The sequence below is a fragment of the Mustela putorius genome, unplaced genomic scaffold, assembly GCF_011764305.1.
Source record: "Mustela putorius furo isolate JIRA1106 unplaced genomic scaffold, ASM1176430v1.1 tig00000281_pilon_pilon_pilon, whole genome shotgun sequence".
Lineage (NCBI taxonomy): Eukaryota > Metazoa > Chordata > Mammalia > Carnivora > Mustelidae > Mustela > Mustela putorius.
In genome coordinates, this window is record NW_025421343.1 from 17049635 (window position 1) to 17074880 (window position 25246).

The 25246-nt window shown below is 43.7% G+C and overlaps 1 protein-coding gene across 1 annotated transcript in view; it reads right to left on the bottom strand.

Moving 5' to 3' along the window:
- Nucleotides 1-25246, bottom strand: part of MERTK (MER proto-oncogene, tyrosine kinase) — a 113198-nt gene that overhangs the window by 4318 nt on the left and 83634 nt on the right. Inside the window, exons 10-18 of the mRNA XM_013045004.2 lie at nt 23313-23466; nt 20548-20633; nt 19116-19211; nt 18294-18374; nt 14468-14560; nt 12854-12972; nt 5595-5704; nt 3527-3686; nt 2734-2870 (exon numbers count right to left, since the gene is read on the bottom strand). Coding sequence (XP_012900458.2) covers nt 2734-2870; nt 3527-3686; nt 5595-5704; nt 12854-12972; nt 14468-14560; nt 18294-18374; nt 19116-19211; nt 20548-20633; nt 23313-23466 — 1036 coding nt within the window. The remainder of the gene's footprint in view (nt 1-2733; nt 2871-3526; nt 3687-5594; nt 5705-12853; nt 12973-14467; nt 14561-18293; nt 18375-19115; nt 19212-20547; nt 20634-23312; nt 23467-25246) is intronic.

The window sequence follows — 25246 nt, forward strand, 5'->3', positions numbered from 1 at the left end:
TGAGCCTAAGGCAGAGGCTTTAACCCACTGAGCCACCCAGGAGCCCCCTCTTTTACCACTATTTAAAAAAAGAATTTTAAAAGATGCTATCATACGCAAGTACAAAATTTATAAATGGATGAATTCACCCATATCTGTCAGGCACCTGTTTTGTCCCTGGCAAAGGAGTGTCTAACATCATGTTCTTAGCCCTTCAGCCCCTCTGCCTGCCATGGGTCAGATGCCAGTGGTTTGGGGTTTTGCCTTATGGGCAATCCAGAGTACGTTTGGGGCATCCATGATCAGACTAATTTCAGAAAGATCACTTTTGGTTGCCACCCAAAGGATGTGTTAGGAGCCTGGGGGTAAGGAGAAAAATGAGATGGGAGACAGAAGGGCCTGCATTATTCCATGGGAAACAACAGTGGCCCTGACCCGCTCATCACTCACATACACTGTGAGGTCACTGTGCCACTGTTTCCATATATGTGATGAGGAAGCCGAAGTCAATGGAAGTCAATGGCCCCAGGCCCATCCAGGCCTGGGATTCCATGGTTTGAGGGTCCCAGGGGTGGGAATGGAGGGGAGGGGGACTCTGAAGGACATCTGCTGGCTGATAGGACTCAGCAGGATCAAGGAACAAGGTGGTTCCCTGGGGTCACACTGGACAATGAGGGCAATCAACACAAGTGCCGGGAACCATAGTGGCTGGGGTGTGTGGGGAGTCCTGAGGGCTGCAGCCAGGATGCCCTGAACTCAGCTAAGGAAACGTCCCACATAGATGACAAAGGCATCACACAATGTGGCCTCTTGGGCAATGGGGAGCAGGGCACAGAGCGTTCTCTGCTCTTTACATTGTCATAGTGCTTAGAGTTGAGTTTAAAGAGAGCAAGGGGCAACTCAATACAGGAATGAACTCATCTCGACTAAGTTTAGACAGTAGACATGGAGAGGAAGCTCAGAAGTATCTGTCTCATTTTTTAAAAGAAAATGCACAGATATGTAAACAGAGGCCTCTTTGGGATACACTGTTCTCCAGCATCCAGATTTGAGAGGAGATGTGGGAAGAGGGTCTGGTTCCCCAGAGCCCCTGTAAGCCCGTAATGTGGGGACCACAGACTTGTCTGCTTTGCCTGACTTCCCCAACACACAGCATCTATGTCGCTCTCGCCTAAAACTTCTCACTGACTCAGCATTCCCTGCTTGGCTCTATGTGAAATGTCTCAAAACCAGCGTGTGACACAGCTCAGACCTCACTAAAACCCCAGATAATCGCCAAATGCCAACTTCTGGAGCACAAGAAAAGCCAAGAAAGAGACGGCAACAAAACTCTTCATTCAATATTGTTTGGCTGTAACTGCTTCTTCATTATCACACGCAAACATGTCATTGATGCGGTCCCTTTAAAAATGACCATAAAACCTCAAATTTAATCTAATTAGGATTTCACGATATTTTTAAGGACTTATGTTTTCTGTGTCTGTTCTTCATGTTATGTATTTACAACCACAATAACCACCACCAAACAGGGTGAGGCTCTGGTCAATAAAGTTTTCCTTCTGCTTGGCTTGGACAGGATCTGGGAGGCCTGAATGCACACTGACCTAGGTCTTCTCATCCGTGTGCAGAAGCAGGGCCAGAGAGAGAGAGAGAGAGAGAGAGTGTGTGTATGTGTGTGTGTGTGTGGAGGGGTGTCTCCACGTGTTTCCTCACACCACAGCCCCATCTTGGGGTTCCATGATAGCCACGCAGTCCACGATCCTAAAACGTTCTTGTGTGCTGAAAGCCCAAGACTCCCGTGATTTCCATCAGGAAGATTCAAATCACCAAGCTAGAGGCCAGTGCCACAAGAAAATTATTATTTTTTTACATCAGCAAGGTATTTGGATGACATCTATCTGGAAGGATGCTACTAAAACCTGGTACCATTGTGTGACATTCCCGCGAGCTGAGCATTCTACCTGTTCTCTTCTTTAACTTTTCTTCCCAATCCCTTTCTGAATATATGACTCTACTTTTTTGTGTGTGCCTAATAATGAGGCACAGAGAGGTCCAGTCAGTCGTGATGGCCACACATGCGGCTGGCTGGGAGGCAGCGGCCTGTCTGATTGCAAGTCCTGGACCTCTTCCCGTAATGCCTGCCCCCAAGAGAGAGGGCCTGTGGTGACAGGTGTCCCTGTGGTCCGGCACACTTGGAGCTGGGGGCTCTCATGCCTGGCTGAACACCTGGTCGGTCTCCCAGGGTGGATTTTAACGCATACGTTTCTAGGCCCGCTTTGGACCAACAGAGTGACAGTCTCCACACAGGGCTGAGCAATCATGCTGTTAGAGTATCTCCCTAGCAATTCCGAGGACTGGGCTGGCCTCAGTCACTGGCATAGACTTCCAGACTTCCTAACTGAGGGTATCATAGTGATTGGTTTGTCTGAAGTGTTGTATAGAAAAGGAACTGTAGGAGTAAGAGGACAGATAATTGTTCAAGACCCTCATGTGCAAGAGAGTCAAACTGTTTGTCTTATAGGGTCGGTCCCTAGAGGGGCTTACAGAACATCAGGGCACGTGCCGGCTTGCTGGAGATGTGCACACACCAGCTCCCACACCAAGAAAGGCTCATGGCCTGGGACATCTACGTGCCACCCTCTGCACATACCCATCTGGCTAAGCGTGAGCCCTCCTGCTGAGCGGCCGCACCTCCCCAGGTCTGCGCAGCCGGCCCCATGCAGAGCGCCCAGCAACACGGAGAAGCTCACTCACAGTTCATCCAGGCAGTCCTCGGGCTGCTTCAGCCTGTGGCCGTGGAGAAGATAGTCGTACATTTCGTGGTTCTGGACTCCCGGGTAGGGAGTCATTCCCCGCGTCGCTATCTCCCACATGGTCACGCCAAATGCCCACTGAGAACAAAGCAACAACAAGTTAGGATGCAAGTCCTTTCTGAAAGGCTGAATGGCCTTTTTCATGTAGAAAGGGCATTTCCTTAAAGCCCGAGGATGGTGCACAAAGCTGACAATTATGCCTGAGACATGCTGCTTTCCCAGCACTGCAGTAACGCGAGGGTCAGAGAGCCACACTTCCCTGGTTGTACCAAAGCTGCTCTGGGAAATCTGGCAAAGGCGGAGAGCCCTCTCTCCACATGTCAGTGCTCTGTGTAATGCTCTGTTCCCCTGCTGTGGGTACGTGTCTTTGGCTCCCAATCTCTGGGTAAGGGTTTAATTACACAGAATCTTTGATACAGAGCCACTGGACGAACTCATTTTTCATGTTAATATCTTAGGTATGGGCAATAAGTCACTATATTGCAGGAAAAAAAAAAAGATGGGAATAAATTAAAGGCCTATGCAAAACAGATCTTCTGAATGTCAAGCAACGTCATCAGAATATAGTTCTCTACCTGATTTAAGGAATCTAGCACTAAACGAAAGGTGTGCACATGCTCCCAATCCTCAGTTTATCAGAGAGTAACACATCTTACGACACCAGCTCAAGTCAATTCCTCCTGCGTGCCGTCATCTCTGCAATGTGGGGCTCCAAATCAAAGCCCCGCACGTACCACGTCACTTTTACTCGTGTACACTCGGTCCGCAAGACTCTCTATGGCGATCCACTTCACAGGCATCTTAGCGATGCGGCCTTGGCGGTAGTAATCACCACTGTAAATCTTTTTAGAGAGGCCAAAGTCTGCGACACAGACGGTCATATCGTCTCGTAACCTGTAGAGGGTAAGTTCACGTCCTCAGTGATATTTAGAGGCAAAGCCTAAACCACGGGTCTGCATCAGATGCAGCTGAAAACATTCTTGGTAAGTGACCGAAAGAGATCCCAACGGCCTGTGAGGGTCCTGCTTTGGGACCGATGGCAGAGCAAGTGACAGGGAGTTATAACCTAGCACCTTGTGGTCCGTGTGGGGACATGGAGCAACAAGGGCACCTGTGCACAGAGAGGAGAGCCACCTGGAGTGAAGGGATGCTTCGCGGGAGGAGAAAGAGCAGCGGCCCAAATCCAGGGCCCTCCAGGGGACTCACCAAACACCCAGCAGCCTTCCTGCCTGGTGTCTGCAAGCAGCACTGGCTCCTGCCAGTTTGGGGGAGGTGAGGAAGTACAAGCTATGAGAGGGGGACCCTGGACTTCCCGTTACAATAGCCAGGGGGTACTTGAGGAATTAAGCGGAAAATTAAGCATTTATAGCCCAGGCTGTTAAAGCAGATCCTAGACAAGAAGGAGAGAGGAGGAGAAATGAGTGGTCTGGAGGTAGGATGACTGCTTTGTGCCTGTCTGACACTGGCTTTTAAAACCGCAAAGTCCCCCATCCTGGGAAATCCCTCAGTCCCAGGCGAAGTGGACAACTGGTCACCCTACCTGATGGGAAAAATACGAAGGAAAATATTCAGGGCAAAGAGAGGTGCCCTTTTCATGATTCTCCCTCCATGGTATAAAAATCACTTAAATAAACAAATAAGAGGTGCCTGGGTGGCTCAGTTGGCTAAGTGTCTGCCTTTGGCTCAGGTCATGATCCTGGGGTCCTGGGATCAGATCCACATCGGGCTCCCAGCTCAGGGGGAAGCCTGCTTCTCTTTCCCTCTCTGTCCCTCCCCCTGCTTATGCACTCTCTCTGTGTCAAATAAAATAGTAAAATCTTTAAAACAAAACAAAACACCACCACCACCACCACAACAAAAAACCCACGAACAAGCAAACAAGACCCTTCTGGGTCTTAAAAATGTGGGACAAGTGGTAGGGGGCTGGTGGGAGGCTAGGTAAGGAGTTGGGGGCCAGACCCTATGGTCACATCTCCAACCAAGAAAAACAGTAACAATAATACATTTAAAGAATACTCTGTCTTCCTGGAATAATTAAACTTAAAAATCGAGAAACAGTTATTGTTTTTGAAGACTTAGAGCAGATAATGATGGTCCTACCAGAGCGGAATGGAGAGAGGGGGAAGCCTGAGGTCAGAATTCTTGTGTAAGTCCTTGTCTCTCTGATGCAAGAGGAAAGCCTCCATGTAGTTTCACAGCACATGTTCACAAGGCAGGATCTCGAAGCCTGACAGACAAAACCCTTACGATTTTCCTTACTGCCTCCATGAGTAGCTGGCTTACATATAATTCTGGGTCCAAAGCGAGCAGATGGCAAAAGGGAAGGACCACAAAGGTCACAGTCCAAGCTGAGAGGGTGAAAAAGTCACAGAAGAACATTCTGGAAACCGACCAGACTTGCAGAGGCAGACATTGTGAAAAGACCCAGTCATACATTAGAGCCAGAGAAATCCCATCTCAGAGCTAGGCAAACCTGCCTCTCTCCCATGTTTTAATAGCAACAGGCCAGCCCCTCTTCCTACCCAGCCCCCCAATTATCTCACACGATGAGGTCTAGCCCTCCTGGGTTGGACCAGGACTCTTACATGCAATTTCTTTTTTTTTTTTTTTAAAGATTTTATTTATTTATTTGACAGACAGAGATCACAAGTAGGCAGAGAAGCAGGCAGAGAGAGAGAGGAGGAAGCAGGCTCCCCGCTGAGCAGAGAGCCCGATGTGGGGCTCGGTCCCAGGACCCTGAGATCATGACCTGAGCCGAAGGCAGCGGCTTAACCCACTGAGCCACCCAGGCGCCCCACTTACATGCAATTTCGAGCAGCTAAATCCCGATGCAGAAAATTTCTGTTGCTCAGATACTCCATTCCCTGGGCGATGTCCACCATGAACTTCAGTAGTGTCTGCAGTGGAATATGCTGGGGAGAGGAGAAGCAAGAAGACAAAATATGTTTTAAAAGTTAAACTTGTGCAGAGTTATTGCCACCTGAGGGGAGAAAGAGAGTTTTTGTGTTTGTTTGTTTAGTGTTTGTATTTCTCAAAGGAAACAAGCCTTTCACTTCCATATCACTCACCTCACAAATAAGTTTTTTAAAAAGGAATAAAAACAAAAACAAACCACAAAATTTTTGGCAAATTTCACATTCTCCCTGTCTTTAAAAATACTGATGGTGAGTATTTCTTTTTCCAAGTTACGAGGTCAAATGGGATCCTTTGTGTCCTTCAGAGTGGCAGGGGGACACAACACCTGTGCCAGGAAAAGAGAGGCAGGCTGCCTTCAGTGGGCGACAGACAAAAAGCCTGCTCAGCCCACTCCAGTCATACAAGCGTATGCAATCATCTTACTTTGAGACACTTGCAAAGGTAAGTTTCTTTCAGACAGAAATTAGACCATCTTTGCCTCTTATCACAGGGCCAAAGGACCACAAGGAGAGGTATTCAGGGATTTTGTTTTTGTTTCTCTAGAGTCCTCTGGGGAGTGTCAAGTCTACACTGTACAGATCAATCCAGAAGGCTCGGTGAGAGAACCTGTCCTGTCAGAGGACTGAAGATGAAGGTGATGACTGAGGAAGACCTCTGTGTAGTAACTAAACATTTTAGCACAAGGGCCGCGAGGAAGAGGGTTTACCACAAGTTCCTGGCAGTCATGAATGGGTCCATCCATGACAAACTCTCTTCAGGGCATTGGATTTGTCATGGCTTATTCTGTATGGAACATGAGTTTTCAAAGTGGTGTTCACGAAGACGCTGAATTTTTTAAGATTTATATTTCCCAGCTAAGATATGTGTTAATTACATCCTGCCTATATAGCAAAATGCTTTAATTATCCTTTACCTTTATATACTGGAGTTGTTAAAAACAAGTAAACAAAAAAAATGTAAACAAATCAGGCAGGAAATTCTTCTGCGTCTCTTCTGTATAACTGAGGCATTTGAGTTTCCAGATGATAGTTTCCAGGAAAGGATTTGGGTGCTAAAGAATATGAAGTCCTGCTGGCATCATGAGTGTAGCACATATTAGGTACTAGTCATTTGTGTTATTTTTCCCTAGAACATTTATGTTATTCTTGCAGACTGGGACCAAAAGTAATTTAAAAAGTAACTGTGTGATAGAACTAAGAAATGAATTCAACAAGGTTCCAGGATACAAGATTGAGATACAAAAATTAATTGTATTTGTATACAATAGCAATGATTGATCTGAAAATAAAATTAAGAAAATAATTTCATCCAAAAAGAATTCAAAATAAAATACTTAAGAATAAATTTAACAGGAGAAATGCAAAACATACTCTGACAATGATGAAACATTGACATTAAAGTAGATCAGAATAAATGGAAAGATATCCTATGTTCATGGATCAGAAGAGTTAATATTGTTATGATAGCAACACTCCCCAAATTGATCTACAGATTTAATATAAGCCCTATCAGAATCCCAGCCGGCTTCATTGTAGAAATTGACAAACTGATCCTAAAATTCTTATGAAAATTCAAGCACTCAGAATATCCAGAACAAGCTTGAGTAAGAAGACTAAAGTTGGAAGCCTCACATTTACTGATTTCAAAATAAGAAAGCAATGATAATCAAGATAACATGGTACTAGCATAAGGACAGACTCAGACATTAATGAAACAGAATTGAGAGTCTAGAAATAAACCCACAAATCAATGTCAAATGACTTCGAACAGAGTGCCAAGATCATTCAGTAGATGAAAGAACTGGACAAGAGTGGGATATGCAAGAGAATGAAACTGGACCCCAACCTGAACTCATACAAAATTAACTCAAAATGGATCAAAGACCTAATGTAAGAGCTCAAGTATAAAATTCTTAGAATTATTCATGAAAGCCAAAAAATGGAAACAACCTGAAGTCCATTAACAGATAAACAGACAAACGAAACATAATATAGCTAGACAATGGAGTATTATTTGGTCTCAAAAAGTACTGATAGAAGCTACAGCGTGGATGAACCCTGAAAACATGCTCTGGGAAGGAAGCCAGATATGAAAGACCACAGACTATGATTCCATTGACCTGAAATATCTGAAATAGGTAACTAGAGAGAGAGGGAAAGCAGGTTGCTGCTTCACCTGAGGGTTTCTGGAGGGGAGGTGGGTGGGGGGATGGGGTAAGTGGGGGAGGGGCATTAAGGAGGGCGCATGATGTGATGAGTACTGGGTGTCACCTAAGACTGATGAATCAATGACCCCTGAAACTAATAAAACACCATATGCTAACTAACTAAATTTAAATAAAATAAAATAAAAATTTTTTAAAAAGGTTGCTTAGAGCTGGGAACAAGGTGGGGAGGGGAGATCGGGATGTGATTGCAAAAGAGTATGGGACTCTGTTAGGTGATGAAAATGTCCTACAATTATGCTACACAACTTGAGCATACCAAACACCTCTGAGTTGTACACTTTAAATGGCAGAAATGTAGGGTGTTTGAATTATATCTCAGTAAAGGTGTTATTAAAAAAAAAAAAAAAAAAAAAAAGAACTGTTCCAGGAGAAGAGAGGGAGAGGGAAGGGGAAAGAGAGCAGACTTCTCTTTTTGTCTCTGGAGGCTGATGGATGAGGACGCCAGGCCTGGACGAGCTGCCCCCATCAGACACGGGGAGGGGCAGCTACAGCTGAAAAAGCAGAAAGGTTGAACAGTTGTGGACATGAGGTGATGTTGTTGAGGCAGAACTAACACTGCAGCTGTCCTACCTCTGGGCTTCGCTGTGTGAGATCCCTCTGCTCCTGCTAGCGTGGACCAAGTTATGTAAATGTGCTCCCCCTGCAGGGCTGGGGTGCTGGGCCCTATGTGCCGCTCCATCTTCCATGGGAATAGTACATCTGGAGGTGTGCAGGGGAGACAGGAGATGGCAGGACAGGACAGGACCCCAGTTCTCATAGGGGTGGACACACCAAAGGGAGCAAGGGCATCAAGCAGAGATACAAGCAACCTGCTCTAGAACCTCAGCAAAGGGATGAATGCTCATGGAAAAATTTAAAAAATATTCTACACTGTCACTGTGACTATCCCCCAAAGAGGCATAGGAGTAAAATGGCAAATTAAGAGGAAGTACACAGCCACGATCAGAATGAGCAAAGACCTAGTGATCTGAGAGCACACATGTGTTTTAGGAAAAGGAGGCTGTCTCATGTGTCAAAAGCAAAGAGGCAGAGAGAATGGGGGTGATAAAAGCAGGAAAGATAAGCTGGGATCTATAACAGATCATATGGCTTCCTTTGTGTGTAATAGAAAGCCCAACTCAAATTCTCCAATGAAGCTACAGTATTCAAGACCATGTGGGAGGGGCGAAGAATGGGCACACAGTTTAACAGTACAGAATAGAGAACTCAGAAATAGACCCACACTAACACAGCCAATTCATTTCTGACAAAGATGCGAAAGCAATCAATTCCATAGATTAACGATAGTCTTTTCACAAATGATACTGGTCATCTACATGAAAAATAAAAGCAAACCTTAAGCTAAATGTCATACCTTAAATAAAAATTAATTTAAAAAGGATCATAGACTTAAATGTAATACGTAAAATCACAAAGTTTTTAGAAGATAACATAGGAGAAAATTTTTTTATCTGGGTTTAGGCAAAGAGTTCTTAAACATGACAGCAAAAACATGATTCATCAGCAAAAGTTAAATATTTTTATTCACATTAAGAGAATACGAAGACACACACAAAAAAGAGATAATACAAAGACAAGATACCAACTAGGAGAATAATCTTTGCAAATTGTATATCCAAGAAAGGTACTATATCTAGAATATATAAAGAGCTCTGAAAACTCAACAGTAAGAAAAACAACAACCCAATTAAAAAATAAACAAAAGACATTAACAGACATCAAAGAGGATATAAAAATGGCATATAAACACAAGACAGGATGCTCAAAGTCCTTAATCATTACAAAAATGTAAATAAAAGCCACCACGAGATATCACTACCCATCTATCAGAGCAGCTAATAACCAAATTAAACCAAACCCCAAAACTACTGATAATACCAAGCGCTAACAAGAATGCAAAGCAAATGATCTCTCATACACTGCTGGTGGGAATGTAAAAGTATAGCCACTCTGGAAAATCTAGAAGTTTCTTTTAAAATTAAACATACTCTTTCCTAGTATGACCTAGTATATCACCTTTGGACTTTTTACCCTAGAGAAAAAAGAAGTTATGTTCACTCAAAAACCTGTACATGATTTTTTTTTTATAGCAACTTCGTTCATCCTTACCCCCAACTGGGAACAACCCATGTGTGACTCAATAGGTGAATGGATAAGCAAACTGGTCTATGCACTAGGAGATACACAGCAATCAAACAAGGAATGAACTACTGATCTCACTAACTTTAATGGATCTCGAAGGCATAATGCTGAGTAAAAGAAGCAAAAAATTACAAATTGTATGATTCCATTCTCAAAAAGACAAAACTATAGTCATGGAGAACAGATCAGTGGTTACCAGGAGTCCACCATGGGGGCAGAGCATGACTACCAAGATGTCACAGGAGGAGGTGTTTTTGCGTGATGAAATTGTTCTGGATCTCAACTGTGATGACAGACACGTGAATCCATTTATGTGTTAACACTCAACAGAACTATATACCAGAAAGGGTGAAAGAGTAACACTGTATGATAATTTTAAAAGGATTTTTATAAAGATTATAAATGGTCCCTATCTCTTCCACAATGACTCAGGAAAAAAGTTCAGTAAGAGGCTACTCTATTTCCAAAGAGGCCATATGAGAGAGGAGGGTTGAATGTCACAAGTAAAAACAGACGACTGTTGGCCATCAAATAGCCCTGAATGTGAGCCTGGATATTTTTACTGTAGAATTTACTCTTATGCAACATGAAATTCCCATGCCTCCAACAATTATTAGAAAAATCCCACCACATACCAGAAAACTGAATGGGAGTAAAATTGCTCATCAATGTGAAACGAAATCCATTCAAGAGGATGGCGTGTAGCCATTCACAGCCAACTGTCTGGAGGCTGCTCTGCCAGGGAGGGGTGCACACTGGGATGGGGCCATCAGAGAAGAGCCAAAAGCAGGGGCTCTGCAACCCAGGTGCCAGTCCTGCCTCCATCATTGCCCGATCTGTGAGTCAGTTTCCTCACCTGAGACTCTATTACTAGTAAGGACCTCCTGTGGTTGCTAGGCCATTACTGCAGCACTATACGCAAAACAAAGCCTCTGCAAAGCGCTGGAGAAGAGTCAGCCCTGTGGATGGCCTGCGGGGAGGCACGTACCTTCTGAGCACCAGCCTGTGAATCAGGAGGCATGGAATGAACAGCTGGGATAGGAATGGCCGAAGATGCCAATGATTGGATAAGATGTTGCCGATTGTAGTTTTGTTTTGTTTTGTTTGTTTTTCCTTTTCCAGGCTTCTTATTATGTTACATCTTTCTTACCCGTGGAAAAAAGGAAGAAAGGGTGCCTGAGTGGCTCAGTTGGTTAAGTGACTGCCTTCGGTGCAGGTCACCATTCTAGAGTCCCAGAATCAAGTCCCGCATTGGGCTCCCTGCTTGGCAGGGAGTCCGTTTTTCCCTCTGACCCTCTCTCCTCTCATGCTCTCTTTCTCTCATTCACTCTTTCAAATAAACAAATGAATAAAATCTTTAAAAACATAAAAATAGGGGCCCCTGGGTGGCTCAGTGGATTAAGCCGCTGCCTTCGGCTCAGGTCATATCTCAGGGTCCTGGGATCAAGCCCCGCATCAGGCTCTCTGCTCAGTGGGGAGCCTGCTTCCTCCTCTCTCTCTGCCTGCTTCTCTGCCTACTTGTGATCTCTCTCTCTGTCAAATAAATAAATAAAATCTTTAAAAAAATAAAATAAAATAAAAATAAAACTAATAAAAAAGAATAAAAACAAAAGAAAAAGAAAAAAAGGGAAGAGAAATACTGTCATGCTGAGTCCCCTATTTTGGATTAGGCCCTTCACCACTTCGGAGAAGCCTCAGTGATTTTATAATAGTTCTGAGATGTGGCTATAATTTCCTAACTCTGGCTAGTGAGTGTGTGGGTGGAAGACTTAAAGAAGTCATGAGGAAGAGAACAAAAATCTGAGCATGAGACCAAGGGGAAGTGAAAGAAGAAAGATGACTTATACCTCCCTGGGAGTAATAAAACAAGTAAAAGAAAAAGAAAAGAAAAGCAAGGAATGACCTTTCACATCCATAACACACAGCGTCAGCAGGACATAGGAAAGAAAGTTCCAGAGTGTTTACCCTAAACTGGGTCTCAAGGTTTTGTGTTTGTTTTTCAAGCGCCTTGCCAAATTCAATAAATGGCTGTTCCTGCAGATTTGTCTATCTCCTGAGATAATGACTTTCCTCATTATGCCCTGCAGTTGGGATGAGGACTTTCTCTCCTTTCTCGGGGGCCCTGGTCGGTCATCTGTGTGGGACCTGTGGCCACATGCCGGTGGATATAGTGCCTCAGTCTAAGCTCCATATTCTGTCACGTTCCCCTGTGCTGGGGGATTCAGACAGTGTTTGCCTTGTGGAGTGACAGTCCCTCTTAGGGGGAGGGTTGAAGGAAAGTGTGCCAGCCTGCTGATTCACGACAGGCTTTCCGATCCGGAGGATGGAGGGGCTCTTAATAATCCAAAAGGTGGACGGGGTATATTCATGCTCAGTGTCCAGAAAAACAGCTCAGTGCAACTTCCTCTGGGAATGAAACGGATCCTGCTTCTAGTGATTTCAGAGTGAACGAGCTGGAAAGAGGAGACTTCAAAAGAAAGAGGCCGCTCTGTCAGCATGTGGGGCCCACCAGGCTCCACAGCGATAAGGCTGGAGCCATGAGAATGAGCGCCCAGCTGGCTTCATCCCCCCATAAAGTGGGAATTGTAAGACCTATGTGCAGGCCTGCTGTGAGGACAAAAACCACATTTCAGCCCCAGGGTGCATAGTGAGTGCTGAACAGAGGCCACACGTCCTCTCCCTCGCTCCTTTATTTTCAGGGTTAGCTGCTGAGGTTTCCCAGGCCTTGTCACAGAAGCCTGGGGGCCGTTCAGAGGCAAGACGACTGGGTAATTACCTTGGGTCCTGTCTCCAGTCGGGAATAGAGTAAATATGTGTGCAGATCCCCATACTTCATGAAGGGTAAAATCACCATGGGCTTTGGGATGCCCTGAGAGCTCATTTCTATACATACACCTGAAATTAAAACCAGAGAAAGTTACAAAGAGCCCTTTGTTACCAGTAACCAGAAAAGCACTGCAGGAGCACAGGCCAAATTGAAACCATGTGCTCTCGAGGTAACAGTTAAAAACAAAATAAACATGGGGCGCCTCGGTGGCTCAGCCGGGTAAGCCTCTGACTCTTGATCTCGGTTCAGGTCTTGATCTCAGGGTCATGAGTTCAAGCCTGTGTTGGGGTCCATGCTGGGCATAGGGCCTCCTTAAAAAATTAACAAATGAACAAAATAAAATAAAGTAAAAACCCATAAATCACAAACAAGTTGTATTAGAATGTGGAACACATGCTGGGTCCACTTCTTGGTAATAATTATTTTTTTTCTTTCAGATTAGTAACAATCTTTGCATGAGAGGTCTCAAAAATTAATCAGTTAAGAAGCATAGTCATCTAGACACCTGTGGAGTTTTTGTTACACTGAGCCTAAGTGAGGGGTGACTGCGAAAGAATTCAAGGGCAAACTAGTTTCCTGGGATAGTTAATACCCGATCAGGTGAAAAAGCCTGGGGCCATCAAATGCTCAAAACTATAAAAAGAATTTTGAGGGCCAGGAGGTAAAATTCACATGTCTAAGTTTTAACAGTTATACGCAGCAAACACCATTTATCCCTAAAAGTTGGAACTAGGGCTTGTCGCCTGCTGGCAGGCTGGTAAAGCTCTCCCACATCATGGCCCATCATCACAAAGCATGATGGTTCTCAGTCTGCAAAAATCAATAGCTACAAAGGAATAACAGTGGTTTCTTTGAAATGATTTGGTATCCAAGCATTATTTTTCATATCTCTCTGCAGTTTCGATCGTAGTAAAACTTTGAAAGTTCCCCCAAAGAATTGAGCACGTATCCAGACACAGGAGAGAAAAAAAAAAGAAGTCAGCGGAATATTCAATTATTTTTAGGTCGCTGTTCTGTCTCGGGATTGTAGCACTGATACAGCAAAGTCTTGATAGCTACAGGGCCACAAAACCAAATTCTATTAAATCGTGTCCCGTGACGCTGGCAGTATTAGATCCCAGCAAACCATACTTGAAAATACGTTAATAAATTGTTTCTCAAAGATTGATCGATGGAATTTGTCTACTTTGACAGCTTTATCCTACTGGTATTTGATTCATGGATAACTTTAAATCAATATAAATTATAACATAGTTTAACATAAACTTTTGTCTTGCCTTGGAGTAAAGTGGGGGCCCCTGTTTTCACCCACAGTCACCTAGACCTCTGTGGACACTAAACGTTCCTGAGCCCTTGGGGTGTCCAAGACACACAAGTCCATTTTTGTCATCAGCCTCAGAAAATATAATTGTAAGAAGCCTTTGGGGTGAAAAACTCAATGTTGTCAATTACTGTGGTGGTCATACAAAGTATAAACTTATCTGCCCCAGAGACTTTTCCTTTGGCATGGAGTGGATTAGCCAAGCCCCGCTGCCCCCCAAGTCCCACATTTCTCTGAGGTACCTAGGAGTCGGATGACGTTGGGGTGGCTGAAGTCTTTCATGCACGCGGCCTCACTGAGGAACTCCTCAATCTCTCGCTGAGAAAAGTTGTCCACTAGGAGAGAGGATGGAAAATGGTAGACACCAATCATTTACTCAGTGAAGGGGAAGGAGGTAAGGGCAATTTTGTTCTATAAAAGCAAAATCAGGAAAAGGCAAAACTACAGTAATGATAAAAGATGAGCAGTTGTCAGGCATGGATGGCTGGGCAGGCACAGACAGAGGGACACAGGAGATTGTAGGGCAGGGAAACTTCTGCATGATACTGTGATGGTGCACACAGGACACTGTGTTTGTCAAAACCCAGAATGTTCGATACAAGGTGAAAGCTAATATAACCTATGGACCTCAGTTACTAATGTATCACATGGGTTATGGATATTCAATTGTAAAAAATGCACCACAGGGATGCAAGATGTTACTGTAGGGAAGATTGTGAAGGGAGAAGGGCAGATGGCAACTCTGTATTTTCTGCCCAATTTTTCTAGAAATCTAAAACTGCTCTAAAAATTAAAGTATATTTGTTAAGACAAAAACAAAACGAAACAGAAAAACCCAACAGGGGACGCCTGCGTGGCTCGCTGGGTTAAGCGTCTGCCTTTAACTCAGGTCATGATCTCAGGGTCCTGGGATTGAGTCCTGCATTGGGCTCCCAGCTTGGTAGGAAGCCTGCTTCCTGCTCTCTCTCTGCCTGCCTCTCTGCCTGCTTGTGATCTCTGTCTGTCAAATAAATAAATAAAATCTTAAAAAAAAAAAAAAAAAGCCAACAACCCTGAAAGTCAAATGCAACTGATCTGTTGCAATTATTTTTGCCGTAAAGAAAGCCAGAATACACGCTTCTCTCTATCTTGCAAGGCTAATTGCTCAATCATGCCTTGGGAACTGGATATGCTGTCCTAACTTCCACGCCACACCATTTTGGGATTAAACCAACTCTAGAGAGACATCTTGAATTCTATATTATGTTAGGTGAAACAAGTCAGTCACAAGAGTGTAAGTACTGTGTGATTCCACTTTTATGAGGTAATTAGAGAGGTCAAATTCATAGAGACAGAAAGGCGGATGGTGGTAGCCCGGGGCAAGTAGGGGCAGAGGATATGGGAAGTTGTCTGATGCCTATGGAGTTTCAGTTTTTCAAGATGAAAAAATTTTGGAGGTGGATGGGGGAGGGGATGGTTGCACAACAGTGTGAATGAACTCAATGCCACTGAATTACGCTCTTAAAAATGGTTAGGATTGGGGTGACTGGGTGGCTCAGTCATTGGGCGGCTCCCTTTGGTTCAGGTCATGATCCCAGGGTCCTGGGATCAAGCCCCGCACTGGGCTCCTTGCTCACAGGGAGTCCGCTTCTCTCTTTCCCAATCCCCCTGCTGGTGTTCTCTCTCTCTTTCTCTTAAATAAATAAAATCTTTAAAAAAGAAAATGGTTAGGATGGTACATTTTATGTGATGTGTATTTTAAAAACAAAGAAATGAGAAAAACAAAGAAAAAACAAACATAAAGCCGGGCATGCCTTAGGGAATTTGCTATAACACTAAGTCTAGACTAAAATCATACATGCGTGTCTCTAGCACAGGGTCTGGACATTCTATGGGCTTTGTATACATTAATCTTTTTCTCCTAAAATTAAGGCAAATTTAAGAAAAGTAAAAAAAAATTATAGAGATCTGCAAAATGTCTGCTACCTTTGCCCTCACCTATTACCTTTGCTAAAACCATGAGGTGGGTGGAACAGAAAGCATAGGGTACACCTGCAAATGCCACCCATCCCACTCCTCCCCAGGGGACCAACATTCCCGGCAAACGTGGGAGCCTGGGATGCAGAGGCCAGGTAATTAGCACAGATGCAATTCTTATGCAAGTAATTCAAATCAGTCAAAGAAGAGCATAGCCAAGGCCAGAGGAAACAGGTTCCAGGCCTAGCCCCTTTTACAAGGTCCCCTACACCTTCCACTGGTAAATGGGGACAACGGAGAGAGCCTTCACAGGGATCAGGTTCCAATAAAAACGCAAGGGGCAGGAACGGAGCTGAATGTGGCTCAGCCCCCTGACTTGGCCCTGTGCTGGGTTCAGCTCCAAGGACCACTCTAACTTCACACGTCTGGGTTTTCAGAGGGTAACACTTGAATCTACTTCTGAGTCGTACTGATTTCTTCTTCCTGTCTTCCTGATGAAAGGTAAGAATGACTGCAACATCCTTTGGCACTTATTCCATAAGTATTGGCCACTATTCTAGACATAAAAGGTTTTGGAAAGCAGAAAGCACTAGTCCAGTGACTTACTGGTTATTAGCGTTCCTTTTTGTCCCTGAAATTAAAACTTCAGCCTCCAGTTCTGGTTAAAAAGTCAAGCTACATGCTTATAATCTAATTTGTGTTTTAAGGCCCAGGAGACAGTGAATTTAAATTTTAGGAAGGAACTGATTTTACTCCTTGATCCAAAATAATATTGAATGGATACAGGAGGTGAACGAGGAAGTAGTGTTAAAGACATTAACAAACGGAGCACCAAATAGTGTCTCTCCATCTGAGTCGTGAGGACAACTGTGGGCAAAATGCCCAAAAATCACAGTCTATTTTGTGGGTGCTCAGCTGGACACCTGAAGAATAAAACACAATCCTGCCTCCCCAGGCCCTAGAAATGCCCTTCTTGGGAAAGGGCACGAGGGCAAATGTGGTCATATTCAGCCATTGCAGCCTGGTCAACGTGCGGTGATGAAAACGTCCAGCACAACCTTCTCCCCTTCAAGCCATCTGACTTCGACAGGTCACGACGTCTCTGAGCCTCGTTTCCTTATCGAGATCGGCATCTGCACAAATTCTGGAGCGCCCTAACTAGCATCTGTCTTTCCTTTTGTCAATGCCGTAATTCATTCTCCTCCACACTGCCACCAAAGTGAACTTTCTAGAATGTGATCTGCTTTTGTTCATTTGCTTAGGATTCTTACTGGTGTTCTGGTACTCGTAGGATAAAAGCAGATTCTTTGTGACGAGTTACAGGGCCCTTTCTGCAGGCTGCAGGCTCTCGTCCCGGCTTGTTTGGACGTTCCAGCTTGGGATCACTGCTCTTCATATACCCTTGACCCATAAATATCTATCCTCTCTCTGGGAAATGTCCCTTCAAGGCAGCCCACAACTTCCTGAGGACTGTGCAACCATCCTCAAGTGAGGAAGTGGTCCCACCGAGCTGGCCGGATCAAACAGACCAACCCCTGGGGTCAGAGGCTGCCACCAGATCAGCTTTGTCTTGGAAATCCATGCTTTATTTTATTTGTTTATTTATTTATTTAAAGATTTTATTTATTTATTTGACAGAGATCACAATTAGGCAGAGAGAGAGAGAGAGGAGGAAGCAGACTTCCTGCTGAGTAGAGAGCCCAATGCAGGGCTTGATCCCAGGACCCTGGGATCATGACCTGAGCCGAAGGCAGAGGCTTTAACCCACTGAGCCACCCAGGTGCCCTGAAATCCATGCTTTATTTTGGAGTCCTTCGCTCTACTAGGTGAGAGAGGAAGGAAGGGGGAGATACAGAGAGAACAGGACAGAGAGGAAGGCGTGGTGTAAGTAACAAACATAATTTCTTTGAGTATAAAGTATATACCATGAAGATATGAAGAGCTCCTGACGGTCACTTTCCCTCTGTGACCACACAGTGTTCTGGATGGCCTCCGGACCCATCAGTGACTGAGAGCATGACACACGAACCCCCTCACTGGCCTTACAGAACACCAGGTTACTGCCCCAACTGCCCACACCGGCAGGAAGGTGTTTCATCAGCGGTAACTCACACTTCATGGTCTTCACAGCCACTTTCAGAGAGGTCCCATCTTGCTGCTTAAGATTTCCTTCCATCACAGACCCGAACTCTCCTGTGAAGTAAGATGACATCTATACAGATTATGGAGAATCTTCCTGGACCACAGAAATGCTACAGTTCTCCCGGGGCTGTTTTTACGTGACCGGAGAGTGACCCATATGCGGCAGCCGGGCAGAGCCCGATGGGGTCACCCACACTCGCAAACCAGGGACACAGGCCATGCACAAGCTTGTCACAAGCTGCTTGTGACTCCTGCTTGTCACAAGCCTGCTTGGCTCAGGCTCGGCTCAGCCCGTCATTTTATTAAGCATTATAACTGATCCAATACACTTAGAGAACAACGTAGAAAACGTTACTGACATTTATAAAGTAGAAATTCTTAATACCATGATCATTCATCCTAGTATCAGTTTGACAAACTACATATTTTCACTTTTGTTCCTATTTAACTAATTAGGAAAGTGTCCAAGACAGTAAACTTAAGAACCAGAGGTATTTAGAGTAAAGAGGAAACTGACCAATGAATTGCACGCTTTTTCAATGAAGGAAGGGAATTAATATTTTTCAAGGCCCTACTGTCTGTGCAAGGCACCATAGAGGTCCTTTTCATATGCCTAATCTGAGTTTCAAAAACCACTATTCACTTTTTCATTTTAATAAATTATAAAATAGAACTATCTGCATTATAAGTTAAAGTCACAAAATGGTGCTTTACATAATAAATATATATATAAAAATACTGTAAATGGCTTATCCTCTTATCTCACATTTTAAAAAGAAATTAACTGCTTACCTTCGCCCAGGATTTTTCCCAGAATTAACAGATTCCTGTCAATCACAACATCTTCTAGTTTATTTTGCAGTTCCTCACTGACTCCCAAGCTATGCACTATAGAGGAGGGACAGAGTCTGTATTAAGAATTGTCAGTGTATTCCCTTTCATTTGAACATTATTAAAATGATACATACAGCCCTATGAAGGAGTTAAACATGTTCTTCATTTGGTACGCATGGCTCTCCCCACAAAAAGCCTATAATAAAACATCACCCTTAATTCTGTTATGATTAAAGTGAGGAAAATGAATTCTTCAGGGCAAGATTAATTCTGAAGGATTATAAAAATCAGAACCATGTTTCTCTTCCCACCATGCAGTATCAGCAGCCAGAAATCAGATTTGTGAGGGTATTGGGGGGAGTGCCCTTGATTTAAAGGAGAAAGGAAGATAGTAGGTACTTTTCTAGTGGAGTATTTGCTATTTTATCCCTAACTACAGCATTCAAAAGAGCCATCGGCTTACCTCCCCCGTCCAATGCCAGGGAAAGAGGCCCAGCAGCCATAAGTAACACTGAGAGAACAAGCTACCGTTCTACCTATGGGATATGGAATCTCATTATAAAGTACTAAACTGAGTACTTGCGGGAAAGTGGAGAATAAGATCTTCTACAATAAGGTATCAAAATGCAGCACTGACAATAGGTGTTACTAATAAGATGAATTAAACAATTCAATAACATTGGCAAATGACTCAGTTTGTGCCATAGTTAAGAAAAGTAAAAAAATAAAATAAATAAAATAAAAATTAAAAATATTCTTCCTTGAACAAGTTCCTGTTTCAGAGCCCCCTTTTCTATCCTACTTATATATTTGTTTTACTGTTTTTGCTTTTGGCAAGCATCCAGAAGCTCGAATTTGATAATATTTGCACCTACTTTCTACACTGTTTCTTAATTATTCAAGAACGCAGCTGTCCATTTATTCTCACTCTTCAAACTAGAAGGCTCCACTGCGATGCAGCAAAACTCAAACCATAATTGTTATGAAGTATGTTGGCAAATTCTTCTCTGAGTGGGTTGCCACAGAAAAGCGAGAAATAAGCTTAGATATCATGTCAATTGCTTTGCTGTTTTCTTTAAAGCCCTGACCTCTGACCACATCTTCTCCAATCACTGTAGTGAGTTCCTGTTTGTGGTGTTAGGAGTCTTTAAACCCGGCCACTTTACCACAGGGCCCACTCGAAAGTTCCAGTAAACTGGCCAACAGTGGCGCACATGGCGATGACGTCTGACTAGCTACTGCCGGTTTCTGGTTTCTGAAGACTTTTTGCATGTTAAAAATATCCATTCTTCGACTCCTTTGTTAGAGATCTACTGATGTATTCATTGTTCTTTCTTTGCTCTCAACTACTTTAACTTTTGCCAGAAAAGGGAAATGGATGTTAACTTACAGGTGAGTTCGATGGCTCGCCGACAGAAGGATTTCTTTGCTATATAACTGACGACTAATTCTGAATCTTCCTCTGCAAAGGCGTTCCTGGGTGAACAGAAATGAAGACATCCCATACTGTAAGAAATGGGCTCCCGGGACAGGGGCTCGTTTGACAAGGATGTCATCAAGCCACTGCCTGTTCAAAATGCCTCTATGACAAAGACATTTCCCACTGGAAGAAAGAGGTTTCTTCCCATAGCTCTATTTCAGGTCTGTTTAGCAAAATCAAAACAACTCTGTCCAAGTACCATCAACAACACAGAACAATTGAGGAGCTCCCAATGGCCCAAGCTGTAACTGTGTGAGCAACAACATAAAGTAGTATTGGATTATAATTCAAAGTATAAAATGAACACCCCAAGTCCATGCTGGTATGTTTGTGACTGAATACATAAATGAGGTGTAGAGACAAACCTCTGCAGAAGAATTCCAAATATTTTACGGAGATACTCTGCCCTTTATTTTTTTATTTTTTTAATTTTTTTAAAGATTTTATTTATTAATTTGACAGAAATCACAAGTAGACAGAGAGGCAGGCAGAGAGAGAGAGAGGAGGAAACAGGCTTCCTGCTGAGCAGAGAGCCCGATGCGGGACTCGATCCCAGGACCCTGAGATCATGACCTGAGCCGAAGGCAGCGGCTCAACCCACTGAGCCACCCAGGCGCCCCTACTCTGCCCTTTAGAGGTGGAGGAAGTGTAACTCCTCATCCTGGTAAGCGTGAGCTATGCATGTTGACTTATTTCCAAAGAATATAGTAAGGAAAGAAAGAAAAATAACCATGTCTCATTTAAGTGACAGAATTAATGTTAGAACACAAGCATCTTGTCTTCTAGGGCAGTGCCTTCCTCTTTCTATGCCAGGCTCCTTGTCACCATAGGGCTTTTGCATGTGCTGCTGTTTCTGGTTGTAACAACCCTTCCCTTTGTCTTTCACCTAATAACTCCTGTTCTTTCTTCATATTTTAGTTCAGGGATCACCTCTGCAGGGAGGTCTTTTCTGACTTTCTTAATGCAGTCAAATTCTCCCATTATACACTCTTACATATCCCTTTATATGATTTAACACAGTTGTCATTTTATATTTACTTGTGTGATTACTGCTTGATTCTCCATCAGCTGTGAGCACCCATGAGGGCAGGAGCAGTGCCTGTTTTTGTTCATTCTTGAAAAGCCCAGGTTCTCACCTACAAGGCCTTCACATATTACTGAGCTACTCTTAAAACTTCTGCAGAGGTTCTCTGCATCTGTTTCACAATGAGCTCACAAATAACACCTAGACTCTGGGATGCACATCAGTCAACTACATGTTCAGGATTTAGATCAGAGTTTTTCATTTCTTTAAAATAGTCATTCTTGGGCTACCTGGGTGGCTCAGTGGGTTAAGCCTCCGCCTTTGGCTCAGGTCATGCTCTCAGGGTCCTGGGATCGAGTCCCACATCGGGCTCTCTGCTCAGCAGGAAGCCTGCTTCCCTCTCTCTCTGCCTGCCTCTCTGCCTACTTGTGATCTCTCTCTGTTAAATAAATAAATAAAATCTTTTAAAAAAATACAATAGTCATTATTAGTGGGGCCTGGGTGGCTTAGTCAGTTAACTGTCTACCTTTGGGCTCAACTCATGGCCTCAGGGTCCTGGGATCAAGCCCTGCTCAGTGGGGAGTCTGCTTCTCTCTCTTCCTATGCCCCTCCCACCTGGCTTGTGCTCTCTTTCTCTCGCAAATAAAATTAAAAAAATTTTTTTAAAATAGTAATTCTTAGAATTTACATACTAAGATATAATAATTATAGGGACAGAATTAATAAGTACTGAAGGATAGTATCCTGACTAGGATGGATACAAATAAAGGGCAGTTGAGTCTCTAGTCTCAAGCCCCCTCTCTATGCCAATGGAAAGTTTTGGAGTGGAATGTTCTAGAAGGACTGTTACGATGCAGCAATGAACAAAGGTTGCTCAGCTCCCTTCAAAACAGTCACTCACCCTCCCTCCCTCTGTCCCATTCCAGGCTGTCAACAACCTGCCTCTTACAGAATACTTCCTCTGCTCTATGAGTGATAAACGGGATTTCATGGAAATCCAAACTCATTACAGAGGGACTGGAGTAGAAAACAGTCAGAAACAAATCTGCACACCTAGCCTTCTTCTCATAGGTTGCCTTAACATGCCTGCCCATCTCTGTTGATACTTAACTACTGTTCTAAAAGTCAGATATATAGAAAATTAGAATAAGAGCCTCTTTTACACTTGAATGTGAAAATGTCAAATTCTTCTCTCTTAGAAAAAATCACTGATCATTACAGAAAATGCATAAAATACAGCAAAAAAGGAAAACACAGAATCATCTACACTTACACCATCCAGAATAGCTAATGCTCTGGTGAATTTCCATCTGATGTTTTTGTCTATACACACATTTCATTTGTTTTTTAAAAAATAACTAGGATTATTTTTAAGACTTCTAACAAAAATCCTCATTTTACAGCAATCAAGTTTGAGTACTAAAGGCCTAGTGATGCTCTTCTCCGTAAATGAGCCTCTTTCAAGTCTGGCTTCCATTGCTGGCTGCCTCCAGCCTAAGCATGGAAGCTGCCTGCCCCCAGGATGTACATAAGACAGGACCCCCAGCTGAGTACAGGGGTGAGGAGCTGAGCCAGCGGGAGAAGCATTATCCGTTGGCAGAACAAGCATATGATACCATGGAGCAAAACATTTTAAACTGGGGAGACTTACCCAAACTTTGTCTCCTGGATTCTTTTTCTGATGATCAGAGAAATATATAAAACTGACCCGATAAAAACAAATCCGCAAAAGCAACCGAGGATGATGAGCACAGGATCTGTGTTGCCAGGTGCTGGGGTTGATGAGGGAGCAGAATCTATCCAACCTAGTAAAAAATCAATAGGATCCATTGAAAACATCCCATTGGGATCCAAAATATGTAAGAAACACCGGCTCGTAAAAGGGAAAGAAGATAGTCAAAACCTCTAGAACTTAGTCCTTGCATATTCCGTGGTCGGCATACGTGGGCAGTCCTCACTCTGATGGTGAGAGAGGAGACCACGCACCGTGATCTTAATAATTAAAGGGGGACTCTCTCCATGTCAGTTTTGAATGTATAAGGAATTGGAAACAATGGTAAAACCCTTATTTATCTGGTCTACTTTAATTTAAAACACCAGAAATGTTGAGAATTCAAACTACATTTCTTTGTAGAAAAGCTTATCATGAGTAGTTTGAATAGTATCTCTCTTCTTCTGGTCCCATAACTAAGATATGGCAAGAGTATATTTTCTGCGCCCTGAAGAATTTTCATACTCCCTTCTGGGTTTGGATTCATTCCCCCCATTTTACCCTCAATGCTTTCAAAGCTGTGAACTATCTCTGAGCGTTCCTTTATGTGAAGACTGTGGCTTGCATAACTTCCTTGGGGCCATCTTCCTCTTTTGGGGGCGGCCACTCGGCTCATGTGATAAAGTCACCTTCGCTGTATTCCCTGTACACAGAGCTAGTCAGTCACATGGCAGCCGTGTCTGCATTCCCACAGCCAGCTGTGTCTTCCACGCTCCGCATTCAATTCCAAGTTCACTTCGCCCGATACCCTTTCTTTCTTTGCCGCCCTTTATCTTTGTTCACCAACACCCTCTTTCAAGGACTTATTTTTATCAAGTGTCAAGTGTCTTCCTAGATGCGTGTGATTTGAATCATGGGAGTACAGTCTGCAACCACTGAGAAACTTTGAGACAAGTGACAAGACTGGTCACAATCATGATGTGCATCTGTTACTTACGTAGGGGTTTGTGGACGGGACAGCTGGTGGCAAAGTGCAGGCTTCATGCAATTACAGAGACTACATGATGGTAACTCAAGTTCAGACCATGTCATTGGGGAACCAGTGTGATTTAACCCAACTGTGGTAGCTGAAATGCATGCATGTTGGAACTGTGCAAAGCAAGGACTGTCGGAAGGGCACAGCTTTATAAGACGTTGGAGTGTTTCCCATGTATGAAGATGAGAGCTCTGTCCTCTTAAACTCTGATTTTTTTTTAACCTATGCCCTTAGAATCAGAATCTCATGTCTCTTAATTTCTACCAGGGAAACACACTTTGCTTGTCATCACCAGTTAGTAATGTTCCCTGGATATAGAGCCCATGGGCTGCAGAAACTGTAATATGGCTCCCTTTCAGCATGTTTGAGGGTCAACACAACACACATTCAAGAATTCAGTCGTCCACGCCCAAGTTCTGTCTGCTGCGGGTACAAAGACCCAATTTGTAAATGCAAAAATCATATTGAAAGAGATGCCCGCGCATGAGTGAGCACGATAGCAGTTTAATATCATGAGCTTACGATAGCAGTTTAATATCAAGTGACCCAGAGTAGTGAGAGTCAGAACAAAGGGGGCTCCCCTGGTCTAATGGAAACGTCTGGGGCCACACGGGGCCTCACAGGGGCAGCTTCCCAAGGTTACTCCAACAACATGCAAAAGATGGCACACAGGCTGAGCATTCAGCTTGGTGAGCCCCATGCTGTGTAAGGACAGCTTCCGAAGGCAACGCTTTGTGTTCTGTACCGATCACGTCAGCAAGGCTTGGATGAGTAATAACCCGACTGCTTAAATAACGCAGAAAATGGACACTAGCCCATAAACAAACAGTACCCATTA